Source organism: Syngnathoides biaculeatus, chromosome 3 (genome assembly GCF_019802595.1).
Source record: "Syngnathoides biaculeatus isolate LvHL_M chromosome 3, ASM1980259v1, whole genome shotgun sequence".
In the NCBI taxonomy this organism is placed as follows: domain Eukaryota; kingdom Metazoa; phylum Chordata; class Actinopteri; order Syngnathiformes; family Syngnathidae; genus Syngnathoides; species Syngnathoides biaculeatus.
Genome location: NC_084642.1, coordinates 20,442,522 through 20,464,029, shown reverse-complemented (window position 1 = coordinate 20,464,029; position 21,508 = coordinate 20,442,522). Strand labels below are relative to the sequence as shown.

General features: G+C 41.5%; 1 protein-coding gene across 2 annotated transcripts; it reads left to right on the top strand.

Annotated features, from left to right (window-relative positions):
- The first annotated feature begins 2,340 nt into the window (after nucleotides 1-2,340).
- On the top strand, nucleotides 2,341-13,745 carry LOC133498193 (synaptotagmin-11-like). 2 transcript variants are annotated; one of them, XM_061814735.1, is made up of 5 exons: nucleotides 2,341-2,472; nucleotides 4,355-5,262; nucleotides 7,639-7,810; nucleotides 9,741-9,907; nucleotides 11,158-13,745. In XM_061814735.1, the coding sequence occupies exons 1-5, from the start codon at nucleotides 2,451-2,453 to the stop codon at nucleotides 11,302-11,304; spliced, it is 1,416 nt and encodes a 471-aa protein (XP_061670719.1). In that variant the 5' UTR covers nucleotides 2,341-2,450; the 3' UTR covers nucleotides 11,305-13,745. The 2 variants fall into 2 exon arrangements, with proteins under 2 accessions (XP_061670719.1, XP_061670718.1); XM_061814734.1 differs by lacking the exon at nucleotides 2,341-2,472 and having other exon boundaries at nucleotides 3,598-5,262.
- The last annotated feature ends 7,763 nt before the right edge of the window (nucleotides 13,746-21,508 follow it).

The following is a 21,508-nucleotide window of genomic DNA, read 5'->3' as shown; positions in this document are numbered from 1 at the left end:
TTATTCTTCACCGAGTGTTGCGTTGAACACCAAAGATTAAAAATAAGAAAACAATTGTAAGTACCGTGCAATAAATATATATCTAAACGGTAAAAATTGTGTAAACTAAGCGTTTGGATCATTTTACTGAAATCTTAGTTAGTAATTTAGTTCATTTAAACGCTCAATGTTAATGCTGTCATTTAGACAACCATCCATTCTCTGAGCCGCTTATCCTCACCAGGGTCGCTTGCGTACTGAAGCCTATGTATCTATCTACAGGGGAGAGGTGTGATTCACTCTGGACTGGCCACCAGCCAATCGCAGGTTTCCTGAACTTCCTAAAATAAATGTAGTTATTTCTTGTATTCAGTTAACTCGTATATTAATATTTTACATATGGGTTTACATTTGTTTTTATCTTATTAAATATTGGTTGATTCGTTCTAACTATAATAACCCATGAATAATTAATTGAAAAATAAGAATGGTCATTATTTTATTGTTAAAATAAACCTGACATATACATTGGAAATACCTTTTTCTTTTAAACTCTACAAATATCCTGGCCCATCACCATTTGTCTTTTTTAAAATACAAATACTCCACAAGTCTCAGCAGGTGGCACTGTAAGACCGTCTAATTCTGCACTCCCGGCAGCTCATTAAGTGCAGTACTTAAACTCCAATGAGCTCCCATACAGAAAAATGTGCCTCTGTACAGAAATTCTTCTTCTTTTCCTTTCGGCTTGTCCCGCAAGGGGTCGCCACCGCGCGGCATCCTTTTCCATGTGCACCTATCTCCTGCATGTTCCTCTCGAACACCAAGTGCCCTCATGTCTTCCCTCACCACATCCATCAATCTTCTCTTTGGTCTTCCTCTCATTCTTTTCCCTGGTCGCTCCATCCTCAGCACCCTTCTACCAATATACGCACTCTCTCGCATCTGGAGATGTCCAAACCATTGAAGTCTCCTTTCTCTAACTTTGTCTCCAAAACATCCAACTCTGGCTGTCCCTCTAATGAGCTCGTTTCTAATCCTAGTCATCCTGCTCACTTAACATCTTCGTTTCTGATACCTCCAGCTCTGCTTCCTCTTCAGTGCCACCGTCTCTAATCCGTACACGTTGCTCGTAGATTTTTACTTCTGTCCTGAGTCTAGCCTCCACTACTCTTTCACCTAACTTCATTGTGTGGCTCATCAATGATATTACTCTATAGTTCAGACAGCCTGAGCATTTCCTCTCATAGTTCCAACATTCAAAGTCCGCACCCTCGGTTGTAGGCTCTGCGCTTTCCGCTTCTGTTTTTGCAACGAATCCGCTTTCATCCTCTGCTTCGTCTTCAACCCACAATAGCTGAATTTCCACCGAAGCTTGCAGGTTATCAGTGCCGGGGGCGGGCATTGTCGGCCACAACCGATCCGGTATGGCATTCTTTAGATGAACGCACATATTTGTTTGGCAAAGTTTTAAGACGGATGCCCTTTCTGACGCAACCCTTTGCATTTATCCGGGCTTGGGACCGGCCAACAGATTCCACTGATTTGTGCCCCATTGGGCTGCATTTGCCTGTGTACAGACAGGAATACAAAATAAAATAATGTGAATGCACTGCAAAAGGGGGTGCGGTGGCGGAGCTGGAAAGCGTTGGCCTCACAGTTCTGAAGTGCCGGTTTCAATCCTGGCCTCGCCTGTGTGGAGTTTGCATGTTCTCCCCCTGCCTGCGTGGGTTTCCTCCGGGCACTCCGGTTTCCTCCCACATCCCATAAACATTAATTGGACACTAAATTGCCCCTAGGTGTGATTGTGAGTGGGACTGTTTCTCTCTATGTGCCCTGTGATTGGCTGGCAACCAGTTCAGGGTATACCCCGCCTCCTGCCCGTTGACGGTTCGGATAGGCTCCAGCACTCCCCGTGACCCTCGTGAGGATAAGCGGCAAAGAAAATAGATGGATGGGATCGATGGTACTGCAAAATTCTGCGGACTATTAAAAACATGTAGCAGGAATCTCCTGTCTAAACAGTTAGCATCACAACTTGAATAAGAAGGGGTACATCAATTAGCTTGCTCTGCAATTGGCTGGAAACCATTTCAGGGTGTACCCTGCCTCCTGCCCCGATAGCTGGGATAGGCTCCAGCACTCCCATGACCCTTGTGAGGATAAGTGGCTCAGGAAATGGACGGAGTGGAGCTACTTAAACCCTCTGTAGATACACTCTACTTCGCCAAATGTATTACTACTGAGAGCTAATTGAAGAGGATTTAAAAAAATCGGCAAACAGGAAGTGTGGATGCTGAGCAGTCAGTCATGGCTGCAGTGCATCAGTGGAATAAATCCAGCACATTCAGTGTGTGTGCGCGCGCGTGTGTGTGTGTGTGTGTGTGTGTGTATAAGTGGGCATCATGACGATGGCGCTGATGATGGTGAGTTCACATTGACTCCACACGTTGCAGAGTGGCGAAGCAACCATGTCACACTACATCCTACCAGGTAAGAAGAATCATTTTCTGCACATTTTTAACCACATCTCATCCTTTAAAAAGCACTTTGGAGCCACAAGATTTAGACTCTTGTTTTTCATATTGCATGTCTTCACCATCATAAAGGATGTATATAGACAAGTGGAATGCTTTGATGAGTGGTTTGGAACGTTTATACACTTGCAGGTGGAGAGTTTGAAGAGTAAATTTCTCCAGCTCACATGATTGCAATGATCCTATGATCTACCTTGATGTCTTTACCATTATGCACTTTTTTCTTTTCCATTATGCACTTTGAGTTTATGGTGCCACCACCATTTGCTTTGTGAATGGGTTCTAGCAAGAAACCTGTGGTACAATTATGAGTCGTTATCATTGATTAGGATTTTTCAGAACAAGTGAAAGAAACGTTGCCTAAATCTAACACTCAGATTACATTTACATACAACAGTCATTAAATTTGTCTATTTATATTCTGATTGTCTTCATTACTACTGGCTACGACTACCATGAGCCATCATTTTTTTTTTTTCTGTTTTGAGGGTAGAGGCTGGAGGTTTAGAGTCTTGAGGAGGAAACCTGAACCAAAAGTGTTGTTGTTTACAGCAACTTTCACCAAACCGTTGGACAAATGCAATAATTTGGCAATGAAAGATGTTTGGATGGAATTTGTATCTATCACGTGATTGATGAGAAGCCGATCTGCTAAATACACAGCAGTGACAGGAAAAAGACGGAAAATTATGGATGAAAGGGAATCGAATCTCTTGTGCCCCTTTAATTCAGATCGTCTACAAAATTGGCATTGTGGACAAGATTATTGTTGCTTGCCAACTGGAAACGTAAATTAAATCTCATAATGATAATAATATCATACGAGGACACTTGTGGTCAGGCAGTCAGGAAATTTAACATGGCTTCTGTCTGGCTCTGACAGTGATAAGGTTGTTAGCGATTGTGACAAATGAGGCACATTTCCGTATTGATCTCATTAAGATGTCTGAAACCCATTTAGTCCTTTTCAGTGTTTTCAGTCTGGTCTCTGACCTGGTTTGATCTTTGCCATAATCAGTCTATGAAAACTCTAATGATAATAATAATAATAATAATAATAATAATAATCCAACCATTTCAACAAAGTTCATCCTGGTTAGGATAGGATTAGGTACAGCCTATCCCAGCTGACTTTGAGTGAAAGGCGGACTACATCCTGAACTACTGTACACACAACCATCAATGACTAATAATTAATAAGAAGTTTATCCATTTTCTGAGCCGTTTATCCTCACAAGGGTCGCGGGAGTGCTGGAGCCAATCCCAGCTATCATAAGGCAGGTGGCGGGGTGCTCACACTCACAATTACACCTAGGGACATTTTCAGGTGTGCGTACCACTACACCTCAAAATTTTTAAATTTCAAAATTAACTATTCAATTTGCTGTTTGAGTTTGTTGAGAGAAATGCAACACTGATCCAGAGCTCTTCTTAATGTTTATATGAATTCTGCAATTTACGGGGAAATAAAATTTGCGAGTATGTTTCTGTTGGTGTAGGATTTTTTTTTTTTTTTTTTTGCTCTTGTCAAAAATAATTCAACACAGATGTGAAGCAGTTGTCAGGAAAAAATGGTTAGACCACCAAATATTAGTTCAGTTATTCATGGGAAAGCAACATCCTCAGACTGATACCTCAAATGTTTGATTTTGTCAAGAACAATGCTACACAAATGGGAAGCAGTTGACATAAAAGGCTTTTAAACAACTAAAAGTTAAATTTGAAGAGTGATTCGCTTCAAAGCAACCTATTCAAGTTCATACGGAAAACATTTGTGTTATGTCGAAAAATGCTAAATAAATTAGAAGCAATTCTCAGAAACAACCCGTTGCCTCCAGTTCATCTGCAGGTCCTGCTGGCCGTGCTCCTGGCAGTCTTCTGCTACTGTGTGGTGCTCGTCTTCATCTTTTGCTGTCGGTCAAAGAAGGACGTGCCTTCAGATGACAACGAGGTGGGCATTGTGTGCTCTCACCCCAACGAGCGTGTGACTGTGACGGTGACGCCTGCGTTGTCCACACGGTCCGTCCGGCAACAGTATGAAGAGCTGGATGGTGACGTACTGGACAACACGTCCTCTAAAACCAGCTCATCCCCGTCTGAGGAAGACCTCAGCGATGTCGCGTTCGATTCCACGTCCTCGTCCCCAATTCATCGCCTGAGTTCGCCTCTTGTCCCTTTGGCGTCCCGTAAGAATTCCAGCCACGGCCGTGTGTCCTTGCCCTCGCTTACTAAGCTAGTCCCTAAATCACGTTGGGCAAAAGCCCGCCGAAGCACCGTGAGTGGGGAAAGTTTTAGCCGCCAGGGTCCGCTTTCTCCATCACAGTACGGCTCCATTACATCCTCCGTCCCTGCCAAGACGCCCGCTTTGCTTCACTTCTCCCTGCTCTATTCCTCAAGTGGCACACTGGTGGTCAACATCCTGGGGGTGTCTGGGAGGAGGCACAATAACAGGGTTTTTGTACGGGCCAGCCTGCCTCCGCTTTGCCCGGTACCACACCAGGTGGGCTCCCGACGCCGCAGTTTCAGCCCGGAGCTACAGAGCCAGAGCGTGGTGCTTCAAGTGGGCTCTGTGGAGATGCTGCGGGCATGCACATTGAGACTGGAGGTCTATGGCCGGGATTTCTCTGGCTTGCGGGAGCTGGCGCTGGGTGTGGTGGAGCTTCCCTGCCAGCACATGGACTGGGAGTCAGACACAACAGCAACCTGCACCAGGCAACTCAGCCTCACCAAGACCAAACTCAAGAAGGTACCTTGAAGAATATATTAGTTTATTGTGTACATGTTTGTGTCGATAGAAGTGCAAAACAGATGCAAAGCAGTATTCAAAAAGAGAGCTTATTTGACTGAATACAGTGTAGTGATTCACATACAGGGCTTAACATGCTAACCGTCCACTGTGGCCAGTGGTTTGCCAGAGTTACTAGCCCCTCTCCATTTTAGCTACAATTTTGATGTTGGATAATAGTGTTTCAAGTGATTATAGCTCCATGAAAGAATTCGAGTGACAACACTTTTAAATGTATTTGAGTATACACAGCCAAAATGAGACTACATAAATGTTTAACGCTACAAGAACCATCATACATCATCAGTTCTGATTCGGAGCCAACACACAGACTACGGTGAGGGTTTTTAAAAATAGAAAATTAAATCTGATAGAAAAAGAAATTCGATGCACGGTGGAGCAGCTGGAGAGCGTTGGCCTCATAGTTCTGAGGATCGGGGTTCAAATCAGGGCCACGCCAGTGCGGAGTTTGGATGTTCTCCCTGTGCCTCCGTGAGTTTTCTCCGGGCACACTGGTTTCCCAACACAGCCCAAAAACAGACGTTAACTGGAGACTCTAAATTGCTCCTTGGTGTGATTGTGAGTGTGACTGTTGTCTGTCTCCACGTGCCCTGCGATCGGCTAGCAACCAGTTCAGGGTGTACCTCGCCTCCTACCCGTTGACAGCTGGGATTGGCTCCAGCACTCCCGTGACCCTCGTGAGGATAAGTGGCTCAGAAAATGGATGGATAGAAAATAAATAAATTTTTCCATTAGACTACAGCTGGGGTTAGGGTTAGGGTTAGGTTATGTGCAAGCACTTGATTTTATTCTGGTTTTCACAGGTTTCCAGAATCTTTCCTGCAACATTCTTTCCAAGTAGTTGCATTTTGCAAAGGGTTTCTGTGACTGAGAGATGTCACTGTACAACATCCAATCAACTGTGCCATTAGCCTTGTGTTACACTCTTGTTCATCATGGTCGAAATGAGTAGCAAATTGGCACAGCACCCACGCTGCAAGTCTGCCAGGGAGGGGATAAATAACTCAGGAGATTGTGACAATTGGCGAGCCAAGACTAATTTTTGTGAAAGCCAATCCCGGCCATTGCTTTCCCCTCCATATACAAATAGACCAATGCATTTGGATTTGTGCGTGGGTTGGAATGGCAGTGACGTAGACGCCAGGCACCCACGCACTCAATTTAAGAGTCGATCATTTCAACTCACTCAGATGCCCTCTGCAAATTTGATGCAGCATGCGAGTAGTGGAGAACACACAATGTTTTATTAATCAGCATAAATCCACACAAATGCAATCCTTATGGCGTAGCACATGTTGGACTGGTCAGCAGCCAGTTGGAGGGCACATACACTGTATATTGTGAACAAACAACCATTCACACTCTGATTCCTCCCTATGCACAATTCGGAGTCGTCAATGAACTCACCAAGCATGTTCAAAGAATGTGTATGGAAGGCTAAGTTCCGGAGAAAACTCACACAAGCATGAAAAGAATGTACAAACTCCACACAAGATTGCCGAGGCTGAAGTTTGAAATGAGAACCTCAAAAATGTGAGGTTGATGTGGGAAGCACAAGGTCACTGTGCTGCCTCAAATGCAAACTTTTTCTGTTTTTCAAGCCTTTGGGAGAGGGATGAGCACCCTTAAGATATCATAGATAGAACATTTGTTCCATAATATCTTTTCTGAAGTTTGGCACCTCCCTTTATGGACTTTATAAAACTTGGAATAGAACCAGATGGGAAAATTTAAGAAAATTACTTTTGGCTCTTGGTACTTGTAGTTTCTGGAACTAATAAGGGCCAATCAGATACGTTCAAAGCTGCAGGGCCGAGCCTAAATTGCTCTGGAACTTTAAAAAATAGAGAAAAGAAAACTCTTGCTTAAGATTTGCACTAATATAGGTTTTTTTCCCTATCAAAATTAGTACAAACCAAAACTGCAAAAGATGATTTCAAACAGTCAACCTGCTGTGAATTCTGTCACATTTGATAAAAGAAAAAAGAAAGAATAAACAACGTGAAAAAACATCAATAAATCCAAAACCTAACCCAATGTAAACATTTGTTTGATGGGGAAAACCATTTGTCATAAATTATGACTAAAGCTAAACCTGCTGTGACCTTTGTACAGTTTGATGACAAATTACATATAAAATTATAAAAGCGGCTTACGTAGCTCAAGTCATTGCACCAATACAGCTGTTTTTCTCAAAATATCTCCAGCCATAACAGTGGCTTGAAAAGCTTAAAAAGAAGAAGCCTTTAGTGGTCTTTTTGGGTGCGTCACAACAGCTGGATCATAAAATCCTGTTCCTGTGCTCCTGTTCCTCAGAGTGTGAGCTCTCAGGACACGTGGTCGCGCAGGAAGAGCTCTCTCTGTGCTCCGCGATCGTTGGGCCAGCTCTTTGTGTTGCTCCAATATCAGGCGCCGGCGCGTCGCATCAAGGTGATGGTGCGGAAAGCCGACCAGCTGGCCAAGCTCACGCGCATCCCTGGAGCTCCAGGTACCATCACCGACCATAAAATATGGTTAATATTATAACAATTAAATGATATAATTTTGAGGTCTGCCTTTTAAATGTAAGGTCCAAGAAATACACATTTTAGAAGTTTGCAATATTGGGTTTTGGGTGAAATTTCTGGACAAACTTAAAACCGAATATGACCTTTACAGGTGAACTGAATTTGGCCATCTCTAACTTTTGAATGAACTAATGAATGTTAAAGTATTACTAACATTTAGTTTTAAACTGTAACACAAAATACAAAAAGATATACTCAAATGAAATTAAAACACTGTATAATAAGATTTATTCCAAATTCGATTCACTCCAATTAGAATATATTGTGATTCAATCCATTTGACGAAGTGATAAAATTCTCTGCGATTATGATAAATTCAAATGATGAAGTGGTAAAATATTAACTCCAGTAAGATGCAGTTCATTTTAATTATAAAATGATACGATTTGTTCCTATTATGATCTAACACGATTATGATACTTTTCACTCTAGACACTGTGATTCACTCCAAGTGCGATACGATTCACTTGAATTGTGATAATTGGTTCCATTTAAGGTATGATGGACTGTACTTATGATGCAATTCACTCCAACTCCAAAATGATTCACTTGGAATGACTCGGTCAAATTACAATGTGATTCACTCCAGTTACGACAAAATTCATTCCAAACATGATTCGATCACAACACAATTCACTCAAACTGCAATACACTTCACTCCAATTCTAATGTGATTCACTCCATTATTGTTATGATTAATTACAATGCAATTTAATATGACTCACTTTAATACAATATAATGGACCACATTGACATAAACATATGGAGTATTTTTAGGAGGAAAGTTCCGATGGCATAAGGGAAAAATAACCTCTGTTGTTAAATGCGTGCTAAGATACTGTGTGTGTTTCTTTCGGCTTGTCCCTTTCGGGGTCGCCACAGCGTGTCATCTCAGATGAACGCATATATATGTTTGGCACATTTTTTACGCCAGATGCCCTTCCTGACGCAACGCTTCTCAGGGAGGGGAGGCCCCAGTGGGATACGAAGCCACAACCCCTGGTTTACCAAACCAGTGTTCTAACCACTGAGCTGCGGGGCCTCTGCTAAGATACTGTAGTGGTTGTATAATGTGTACAGTATAGCGTGTATTCAAATACAGTTCACTCCAATAATGCATTATGATTCACTTCGATAACGATATGGTTGAAACAATACAATGCTCTCCATTTACAATGTTTGCCTTCTGTTACATTATGATCCATCTCAACTACAATATGATAAGATTCACCCCATTTACATGATGATCCAAAAAAATAATAACAAATAACTAACTTCACTCACAATTTCAGATGATCCACTTTAATTAAAACAGGAAACAATATAATTCCCTCCATTTCCAAAATGATTCACTCCAATCACAATCCAGGTGTGATTCATTCTAGTTGCAGCAAAAGCATTGTCTTTTTTTCTAATTCTGATGCACGCTGATTGACATCCGTCGGTGTCGGTGAACATAGGAATATTGACTATGTGCTATGACAGCGCATGCAAACACAGTGAAAGGTTATATAACTGAATTAGGAAGCCCTGCCGTTTCCTCTTGTGTCTGCTTGACATCTCATTTTCAGCCTCGCTTCGCTGCCACGCAAGAAGGGAGACAGCAAATCAGCTTTGACGTTTACAAACAAATTCATTGCACTTTGTTCAAACCACACCCCCCACCCCCCCGCAGCGAGATCCCCACGCTTCCAGGAATGAGTCACCGCCATACATTATACCGTACATTGCTTTTGAATTATTACGCAATTCAATTAGGACGCTCAAGTGAATTAAAAAAGGGAAGCCATATTTGCTTTGGACCACTGACAATGCTGATGCTAAATGCCGGGGCAATGTTTTCTTCCTCAGACCACTACGTCGTCATCAACTTGCATCACGATGGAAACGTGATCAGTACCAAGGAGACCAAAGGATCCGGCGGTTCGAGTCCCGTTTGGAACGCTCCCTTCTTATTCGATTTACCGCCAGGGGATGTCACTCAGTTACCGTTGATCCTCGAGTTCATTGTCATGCAGGTAGCAAAAAAAACAAAACGAGATTCCATCTCATTACAATGTGATTCACTCCAATTATGATGCAATCCAGTTCATTCCAACTACAATATGATTCACTCCAGTCGCGATGCGAACAATTCAGTACCAATGTAGTGTGAGTCACTCATATTACCATGTGAATCACTCCAGTTAGAATACAGTTCACTCAATTAAGGTATGATTCACTGGGACTACTATGTCATACAATTTCCCGAGTATAATGCGTCCTGAAGTATAATGTGCACCCCCAAAGTTGAACTAAAAAAATCAGGAAAACCCTTCTTCCAATGTACACTGCGCACCACCAATTTGCTGCTATCCTTAATATTCAAATATTAGGAATTATCTGTATTTATATTTTGCTAGGTTTGTACTTGTATTGTTTTTCAAAAAGCTGTCTGTGCAACAATCATTCATAATAATCATTGTGCATTTGCTGATGTACCAGTAATATAATCTTGGGACAGGCTTGTCCTGGTGAATATGATTCATTCCCAATTACAATGCGGTACGAATCACAGGTTATGATGAGATTCATTCAAATTATGATGCCTAAAGTAACACTGAATTTATGACGTGATATAGTTTACAACATTTACAGTAAAATGTGTGGCAGGTCACTTGAATTACAATGCAATACGTGTACCGCTTATCCCTACTAACCATGGGGGTGCCGGAGGCTATCCCACCTATCAGCTATCAAGAGGCAGAGTACACAATGAGACGGTCACCAGCCAATTGCAGGGCACATAAACAAATAATCATTCATGCTTACATTCACACAGGCCGGCAATTAGTCTTCAATTAATTCACGTGTATTGCTACTTGGTCTAATAACATTACGACATGAGTAACTCCAGTTATGGTATTATGTGTTTATACAATTCTATAAATTAAAATGGTATAGATTTTACTCCACTTGCCACTTTTTTCACTCCAACTATGTGATTTTCCCCGGTTATGATGCAATTGATATGTAATGATTCAGATAAGATCAACTATCATTGCAATACAATATACTCTTTTTGTGAGATATGATTAATTCAAATTATTATGTGATATACTCCAATTACAATACATTTGATTCTGATGGCAAAATGATATATTTCATTCAAATAATATGATCCTGTCCCATTATGATACAGTTCACATAAATTGTGATCTGATCATACTGTATAATTCATTCAAATTACAAAATGAAAAAGCCCAATATACTCTTTGTCCTTCTGAAGGCTCGTCTCTACACCAAGAGCAGCATTTTGGGCCGCGTGCTGATTGGTGGCCATGTTTCGGAGGCGGGGCGAGGACACTGGAAAGAAATGTGCACCCGGGGCCCAGTGGAGACTGCCCATTGGCACGCCATCCAAACAGACGGGTAGAAGGAGTAGTTGACAAAAGACTTTTAACGCTTTTGTGTTTGTGTTTCTTTCATCGGAAAGTGTCCATGTATACCATTCTCTACTGCAAATCATACAAAATACAAAAAGCATTTGGCGCATACTACCATTACACCCGGAAGCATGTAGTTATTCTTGTAAGCTTACCTGGCTAATATTGTTGTTGTTATTTATGTATTTATTTATTTATTTATTTATTTTCCAATGGACTGTTTTTTTCATGCAGTTGGAACTATCGCATTTCAGTCTCTATTACCGTATTTTCCGGACTCTATGTTGCTCTGTAGTACAAGTCGCACCAGCCATAAAATGCATAAAAAAGAAGAAAAAAACATACATAAGTCGCACTGGAGTATAAGTCGCATTTTTGGGGGAAATTTATTTTTATAAAATCCAACACCAAGAACAAACATGTCATTTAAAATTTAAATGTAAACAACTAAAAAATTTAAGATAAAAATAGAATAGCGGCAACAACAGACTGAATGATACGCTTACGTTACATGACACAACTGAGAACATGCCTGGTATGTTGACATAACATATTATGAGTTATTCCGATAACTATAGCATAAATAATGAACTAAGAAGTTTACTAAAACCATCTGTGTCATTCCAAATAACTAAAATCCAATGAAATGTTCATCCTCGGTGTCACTTCTAAACAAATCCGCCTACTCCAGCGGTAGACGACGCGCCATTTCCTCTTCTACGTCGCTTACGTCGGACTCATCGTCGGTTGCAGTTACAACTCGCCTATTCCAGCCTTTCTGAATCTCGACAGGATGGTTTTGGAAGCCCGTACTTTGTCGAGCCATCCTATGACTTGAAAGTTGCATGGCGGATTCACCCGGAAGCTGTGCTCTCCGTCGGTCATCCACTGCTCTCATAGCAGGGGTCGGGAACCTCTGGTTCGCGAGCCATACCTTGCTCGTTTGGTGGTTGCATAATGGCTCGCGGAGAACCTCATAACGGCATACTGTACATGTGATTTCTGTTGTGAGCAACGCAAATGTTGCAGAGAAGGTTTGTCCTGGTGGGGTTGCCGGAGTTCACAGGCTTCATGTTGAACGCCGATCGTGTCGGAACAACTACGTAATTATGGAAACGCTTTTGACAAAGGTCGCTCAAAAAAAAAATAAGTGAGTACAACAATGGACAGCCTTTGTGGCGAGGGAGGGTCTCAACACCTGCATGAAGCTTAATCTAACGACGTATGAAGGACAAGAAGTCGCATTAATTTTAAGTATTTTTGTCATTATTGGTTAGCATCATCATAACAATGTTATTTAAAATAATCTGCAGAGTATGATTTTCTCTTCCTTCTCAGTTGTTATAATTTACAGCTAATGTTGAAATGCTGATTTTTCACAAGTAGCACGTACAGATACACGACCCTAGAGCCCCCTCTTACAGTTGTCAGTGTGAAAATAACCGATAACTGAATCGGAAAATTTGCATTTTTCCATCTCCATTTTCTTTGCTGCTTATCCGCACAAGGGTTGCAGGTGTACTGGAGCCTATCCTAGCTGTCAACGGGCAGGAGGCAGGGTATACCCTGAACTGGTTGCCAGCCAATCGCAGAGCAGATAGAGACAAATAAATAGAGACTGCACTCACAACCACACAAAGGGGAAATTTAGAGTGTCCAATGAATGTTGTATGTTTTTGGGATGTTGGAGGAAACCGGAGTGCCCGGAGAAAATCCCACGCAGGGACGGGGAGAACATGCATACTCCCCACAGGCGGGTCCGGGATTGAAACCGGGACCTCAGAACTTGTGAGGCCAACACTTTACCAGCTGAGTCATTGTGCCGCCTGGATGTAATAATGTGTTCATAATTTCAGATAAAGGTGGCTCTGGAGAATAAACTAGAAAAAACTGAGATTTATAGTTCGAAAAATACAGTACATCATTTGTGATTTTACTGCGTTTTATACCTGGGGGTGGGTATACTGTGTTTTTTCCCCCCAAGATGTAATTATGTATTCAAAAGAATGTAAATGTATTAAGTGAAATACTAAGTTGCTACAATATGATGCTGGAAACTGGTTGCTAGTTGTTTAGCTTTCAGAACAAATAATTGCTGCTGCTTCTGAACTACTTTTGGCATGGTTAGATATATGGTATATGTAGCAGTGAGGTACTTTTGGAGGCGTATGTATTTTCACACCAAACAAGCCATCTTTTGCAACTTGTTGCTAAAATGGAGGTTTCTTGATTGCAACACAGAAAAAGTAACATTGAAAAATTAATACAAACAAAAAAAGAAATTAAGTTGAAAGATACATTTGAAACAAATCTGAATAAAATAAAAATGACAATATATTTACATTTTTTGTTAATGCAATAATTATACTGTACAATATACTTTAAATGTAATTTAGTGGGCAAAAATAATCAAAGTTTAGCTTTAACCCAATAAAAAGATTTTATATGATATTTTTGCAAAACTTTCTACACTTCTGTTTAAAAATCTCGTATTTATCGTTTGAATGAAGTGAATATAAAATAAAGTGAAAATCCTTGCCACAGGTTTTCTGTATTTTGAGAGATTACGCCAAGCGATGTTTTGTGTTTGTATATGAAATATGCACTGCATGTACTTTTGTTCTTCAGAAGAACCACTTGGAGAAATAAATACATTTTGCCATGAATGAAGTCATTTTGGGCCTCTAAATGTGTTACTCTTTCCCTATAACATGTCAATTTTTCCAGCAAATTTTTGTACAACACAAGCGCATTATCTAATTATCAACATTTTTCTACAGAATTGAAAATGAACACGACTCCTTCTGTCCAATTTATTTTCTTCATCCCCATATTATTTCTCTCATGTTTTGACCTCAAAATGTTCATTTGTATTTAAAAATAGAATACAGCTATGATGTAATTGCCACCCTTGGGCGGCCTGATGTCCTAACACATGAGCCAGCACGTGAAATTGTGACATTTCCGCGTGGTGTGTAATATGCCATGGAAAAAAAAAAAAACGCTTTATGTGAAACACTTCATTGGTTAGTAGAATCATCTCCTTCGTCGTCATCGTACAGAAAGACTTTAAAGAAACATTTGCGAGATTTGTTTTTAGCAAATTGGTGTCAATCCATTTTATGGAAACGGTACAGAAGATGAATTATTGAATATGATCACTCAAATGGTCAGTACTAAAAAAAAGGGAAAAAAAGGAGCCACTAAAGATCATTTTACACATGAGACTATGTAAGTCCTGGGGTGCACGTGTCATTGAGACAATGAGTCCCAGCCCTGGAACAATAAGTCCCTGCAGTTTATCATCAACGAAATGCAGACACAGTAATCCTCCGCTACATCACACAGTTCATGCTTCACAGTCCTGCTGTAATGCAGATTTTTGTTTCAATTGTTTGTTTGGCACAGCAGTCAGGTGGCTACAGGGACCACGTGAGCCAGCTGTGCCTGTGGAACCTGAGCCCTTTCTGGCTCGAGTCCACCTTAGGCCTTGTTATCGGCACACAGTCGTTGTCCTGACCTTATTGAACACAATGAGAGCCCCACTGTGCAGCGGATGAGGTATTTATTTTAACAGCAGACATCCAATTTTCCTTGTTGAATGCATCCATACATCCATCCATTTTCTTTCCCGCTTATCCTCATGAGGGTCGCGGGGAGTGCTGGTGCCTATTCCTGCTGTCAACGGGCAGGAGGTGGGGTTCTCCCTGAACTGGTTGCCAGCCAATCTCAGGGCACATGGAGACAGACAACAGTCACACTCACAATCACAGCTAGGGGCAACTTAGACTCTCCAATTAATGTTGCATGTTTTTGGGATGTGGGAGGAAACCGGAGTGCCCTGAGAAAAGCCACGCAGGCACGGGGAGAACATGCAAACTCCACACAGGCGGGGCCCGGATTGAACCCGGGACCTCAGAGCTGTGAGGCCAACGCTTTACCAGCTTTAAATGTGGCTGCACGATGTATCAGCTGAGAAAGCGTTGGCTTTCCTGTTTCCTCCCACATCCCAAAAACATGCAACATTGATTGGACACTCTAAATTGCCCCTAGGGGTGATTGTGAGTGCGCCTGTTTGTCTCTATGCGGCATGCGATTTGCTGGCAACCAGTTCAGGTTGTACCCTGCCTCCAGCACTCCCCGCGACTTTCGTGAGGATAAGTGGAAAAGAAAATGGATGGATGGATATCTTTAAAATCAACGTACTGGCCACCATGATGGAGGAGTTAGGAAACAGATTATCTTTTGCAGGGATCTCATCAATGAGGTCCGCAGGCACATTACAGTTACCAATGATTTGAAACCAGTTCATTCTACATTTAATAAGGGTATACTGTAGTATATACCATTTATGCACCTTTTTAAGGGTTTGCAATAACCTGCGTCGATTGGAGAGCATTGAAGTTGGCTGTAACGACGACCACAACAGACTATATATCCCATCTCAAATGGGTGGGTGTACATCGGTCCACTAAAATACCATAACAGGGTCTATTATAATGAATAAAGTTAATGAGTCTACACCCAGGCGAAGACAACAGCTTTTGTTAATTAAATATGTCATCTCCATTTGTCTGCGAGATTATGACAACCCATTGTAACCTTTTGGTCTAAGTCTATCAGTCTGTCACACTTTGGTGTGATATTTGCCCACTCGTACTTGAAAAAACACTCTGTGAGATTGGAAACATTTCCCCATCGTGGACGTCCATAGTCACACGTCTATACGCACTGACCCGAACACGCACTTTCGTCTAACGCAGAGCGTGAAAAAAAATGCTCAAACACTGCCCCTTCGTGGAGGTCTCCGGTAACACATCTAGAGGCGCACATCCACACATTCTCACTCTCTTTTCCGATGACTGGGAAGTGCATCAAAACAATATGACAAATTATCAGACTCGTACAATTAAGAAAACAAATTGACAATAGTTGAAATAAATCTACAGTTTACCAAACAAATGAAAAAAAAAAAAAACACAAATTATAATTTGTGACACAAACCAGAAAGGGATTGTACCATATAACAGACTGACATAATTATGATTCCCACGCATTTAACTGCCAGGACGCAGCATACACAAATATTACTAGGTCCGGGATATGTGCTGCTGCACTGTGATTGGCTGTTGCATCCCGGTAGACCACGCCCTGCTGCTTCCAGATGGGAAAGGTATGTGATTTATTAAGTGTGGTAGCGTTAATATAAAGGGCTTTAACCATAAAGCCTTTGAAATAAAAATAAACATTGCCAGCACATTGTGCAATAGTGCATCTTAGTCGAGTCGGATTCGGTGCCGTCGCTCGGTGTGCAGAAGCCTTAACCTTAACCAATCCTAAACTGCCTTGATCCTAACCCAAGTCCCGAATCTAACCATAACAATTTTATTGTTTTTTCACTTTCTCCAAATCCATACATCCATTATCTTTAGCTGCTTATCCTCACAATTGACATAGTCATCTCGTTATAGCTGCAGAAGATACCCCACTCCCCCACTGCAATGCATGAGCCAATCATGTTGAAGTGGGGCGTGTCTTGCCAAGAAAGCGGCATTATTAATCAGGCCTCAATCTGTGATATTTCCTTTATAGTTTGTGTCACTTGTGATTTGCTTCGTCTTTTATCAATTTATTTCACTTATTGTTAATTAGCTTACAGACAATGTACGTTTCTTTCAACTTTTGTTCATTTGTTTTCAGAAATGGAAAACTCTCTCATGATTTGTCATATTGTTTTGCACTTCAACACCACCGTAGTGTCTACTAAACTTGCACGCAAGCACCAGACACACAAACGCACACACATACACAGTGCAGGAGGGCCACAACATCTGGAGGCCACCGCAGACCTGGTGGAGGATCAGAGAAGCGGAGCCGGGATCAGATCTGGCTCTCGTCTATCAGCGCTCTCCGTGGCCATGATTAATGAAGCCTCCGTCACGGGGGTGCGACGCCATTTCACGCTTTCGCATGTGGACATCTTGACTTGGGTTGCAACATAATAAATCAGCAGAACGGTCCAAAAGCGATACTATTTTGATTCAACCAATACTTTATGGAAAAATCTACTTCATAAAGTCTAAAAAAATCTCCAAACCTCTGCACCTTGCGAATCGACATCAATGAGCAGCTAAAGCATGTGCTTCTTCTTTAGCTTTATTTTTGTATAAGGGATAAAAACATAATAATAATCATAGAAAGGGAAGCGATAGGTTATAATGGAAATAGAAATGTTGTGTTGTCATGACACAAAAATAGGAAATCAAAATGACTTTGTTAGTGAATTCCGACATTTCAGGCCATGAAGATCAGTTGTTTTGTTTGCTTTTCAAGTTATTCTAAATTCCAATCACGCTAAGCTACCAAATGAGCACCACCATAAATCGTTTAGCAACTATAAAAACTATTGCCAAGAATTTATAAATGTATGCACTGTATCCACACACAATTTATTACAGGTGTTTGAACACAATAAGAGCAACCCACTGCACCTCTCATCCATTCCTCATTTCCTATGTCCTGTCCTTTCCTGTCCTGTCCTTTTCTGGCCTCGCTCATCTTGTTCTATTGGTTAGTTGTTGTCTGTCCTCACCAGGTGGGGTTTATATAATAAAAAAAAAGCAAATTATATACATATTTTTTAATACACCCATTATTATTTGTACAATTTTATTATTCAATTGCTCTACTATTCTGTTTTCATTGTTTCCTATGGAGCAAAATGTGTTTTGACATTAGAATGTGGCCCTTCCAGTATAGAGTACCTAATAAACAGGCGTCACAGTGTGATGCTGAACTGGGCGACGGGAAGCAACTATCAGATATTCCGGAGCAGCACCTGGCCTCGGCTTGCCTCTCTCTCTCTCCATTTCTCTTCCGCTCTCTGTTTCTTTCGCTCTCTCCGGGCTGCGTAAACAAAACGCCAGGGCAATGTTAAGCAAAAACACATGAGGAGGAGACAATTTTCTTTGTTTCCTTTTTCTTCTTCTTTTTCTTCGTCTTGTTCCAAATCATATACACTGCTGTGTTTTCAAGTGACAGCAACTCTCGCCACTTGGGGAAAGTAATTTCATTCGAATATGGCTTAATTATATGGCTATCATTATTTAAAAAAAAAACAAAACACTGTGACCAGAGCCAATTCAGATCAAACAAGAAAAGAAAGCCAACTGTCATGTGTTTTGCATACAAAAGGAGAAAAAGTGAAAAAAAATCTGCTTGATGAGGGGAAAAATGTTTGGTAAGAGAATAATTTGCATGTCACATCTGTGTAATACATGAATACAGAATTATTAGAATATTAATTTGGATCGGTTATACCGAGTAATGTATTGTATATTAAATGTATTCAATGAACTTCTGCATGCTTTTTATTTCGAGTTTATGGATTTTTTTTATCCTTGAAAGACAATTTTGATATCAATCATAATGAGGTTGATTTTGTCATGTTCAGTTTTAGCCATCACATTATAAATGTATCTCAACGCTGAGTCGTCAGGGCTAGCAAGGCCTCCTCTGCTGGACTTAGTGTAAGTCCATCAGAAACATTGACCTACTTTTAAAAAAACTGATCCAAAGTTGTGGGATAAACTTCACATTTCTTGAAAATTGATTGTGTGTATTTTCGCTTCCCTCCAGATATGTAATGTTTTCTTTATCATGTGAAAAAGTGAAAAAAAACATTGAAAAAGTTAAATCTGTAATAAACACACTGAAATATTAAAAAGAAAGTATAAATCAAATGTGCAACAACATATCAGTGGTATTTGTTTTTTAAGAAATGTATACAATCTTTAGAGTCTAAAATTTGTCATGACTAGATAATACGCCTCCCACCTGTCTTGATACCGCCCATTTTCCATTTTTTTGCTTGCCAAGAGAGGTTGTTTTCAGAGAGGAAGCACGACAGCCAAGTGAGTTCTTGTATCTCTAGTCAGAAAGGAGAGAAGCAGACTTGGGAGTGAAACCTCAGATGACAGGAGATCATACAAGGAACGAGGTTCGTGAAGAAGTCGTGGGACACCGAGAGGACTGAGGAGAGGTGAAAGGAATACATTGAAATGCGACCAAGGGCAAAGGTAGAGGTGGCGAAGGCTAAACAAGAGGCATATGATGAAATGTACACTAGGTTGGACACAAAAGAAGGAGAAAGAGTCTCTACAGGTTGGCTAGACAGAGGGATGGTGATGCGAAGGATGTGCAGCAGGTAAGGGTGATGGAAATGTGTCGACTGGTGCCAGTAGTATGCGAAATAGATGGAAAGAATATTTTGAGAAGTTAATGAATGAAGAAAATGAGAGAGAAGGAAGAGTAGAAGAGGCAAGTGTGAAGGACCAGGAAGTGGCAATGACTAGTAAGGGGGAAGTTGGAAAGACACTAAAGAGTGGGGAGGTCTGCTGGAGGTGTGACAGAAGAGTTTAAAGGTCAAGTGTCGTCAAATGGATGATTTCTGCTATATTATTAATGAAAAATCCACAGACAATATGGTCCCATGTATTTTTTCACCACAAAACATGATTTTGACGTATACAGTTTTTTGCAACTCCCACCATGAAAATCCTCTCAGGGAGGGAAGCAAGAAGTGACGTAAAGGACAGCGGCGCCCCCTCGTGGACTCGTTTGTTTCCATTAGATTTACCTCCGGGAAGGTAGCTCGTTGTTCCTTCGTGTTAGCCAAAATGCCGACTCATTGCATTGCTGGACATTGCTTGAACACTCGGGAGAATAGAATTACCCTTCATAAGTTTGAAAGAGACCCTGTTCGTTGTGAATAATAGATTGCGCGGGTGCAGAAGATGAGAGCTTCGTGGGTTCCAAATAACAGGTAGGTGTGTATACAGCTACTAAAAAAAAATAGTAGTTTGGAGCGGACCACATAATCGGTCTCTCTCATAATGTATCAAAAGATCCGCGTATGATATGTGTTGATGTGCGCATACAGCTACTAAAAAAAAATAGTAGTTTGGAGCGGACCACATAATCGGTCTCACTCATGACGTAACAAAAGATCTGCGTATGAAATGTGTCGATGTGCGGGTCGCCGAGCCAACAATGTCTCACTCAGCCTCGTCTCGATAGTGTTCATTGTGTACTGCGACGACTTTGAACATACCCCTCTAAGCAGCATAGCTGGCTCCACCTCCTCCTTATATGCCACCACGGGCGCCGAAACTCAGCCACACCGGCTGAGGCGCTGAGTTCGGCAGTCACAGCTTCTGCGAAGGCTGTGTGTCGGGCTTTGCGACGGGGGCGGCTCTGAAGAACCCAGCCAAGAATGCCTTACTCAGTCTCGTGCGCTCCTTAAGTGCTCGACTGTGACTAAAGCAGCACCACTCGCCTCTGTCACAAGCCACACCGACCGGCTGCGATGAGCCGCGATGGCTCATCTCCGCCGCGGAAGTGGATCGGACGGGATGCGGTTTGGCAGTGATCGGATATCATCTGAATATTGCTCGAAACAATAGTGTTATATTGCCCTGAGGGCTCGAAACACTAGTGTAATATTGCCCCGGTAACTTCATTCGGTTGTGTGGTGTTGTCCTTTTCGAAAAGAGCTTCGGTGTCAGAAGGGGCGTCGGAAAAATGCGAATATCTCTGTTGTTCGGCTTCCGTAGTAGCAGGCACTGCGCGTTTTCAACGGCGGAAGTGACAATGACGTCAAGGACAGAGGACGCGACTAATATGGCGACCACTTGGTTGTCGAGGGACACTCAATTGCGCACCTTTGTGCATGGATGGCGCACTCTCCGCTCACTTTTTTTTTTCATTGTAGACATTGAAGTGAATATTGTTACATGTATTTTTTATTACAATATCTATTTTAGAATGTTTATAGGGATGACAGTCCCACTTTAAGGTGATGTGGGTGGACTATAACAAGGATCACTCTAAGCTTCTACGTGTTTGCAGTGGTGATGGACAGGCTGACAGATAAAGTTAGAGTGGATTCCCCATGGATCATGAGGTTCACAGATAACAAAGTGATCTGCAGGGAGCAGGTGGAGGAACAATTAGAAAGGCGGAGAGATGCACTGGAAAGGAAAGGAATGAAGATTAGCTGAAGTAAAACAGTGTGTGTGAATGAGAGGGGAGGAGGGGGAAGAGTGAGGCTGCAGGGACAAAAGATAGCAAGGGTGGATGACTTCAACTATTTAGGGTCAACAATCCACAGCAATGTTGAATGTGGTAAGGAAG

Excerpts from the sequence above, each read along its gene's own strand:
- LOC133498193 (XM_061814734.1), top strand. The coding sequence starts at position 4,306 with ATGCTAAATAAATTAGAAGCAATTCTCAGAAACAACCCGTTGCCTCCA. Across the intron at positions 5,263-7,638 it reads CCAAGACCAAACTCAAGAAG|AGTGTGAGCTCTCAGGACAC; the intron begins GTACCTTGAAGA and ends CCTGTTCCTCAG. Across the intron at positions 9,908-11,157 it reads TCGAGTTCATTGTCATGCAG|GCTCGTCTCTACACCAAGAG; the intron begins GTAGCAAAAAAA and ends GTCCTTCTGAAG.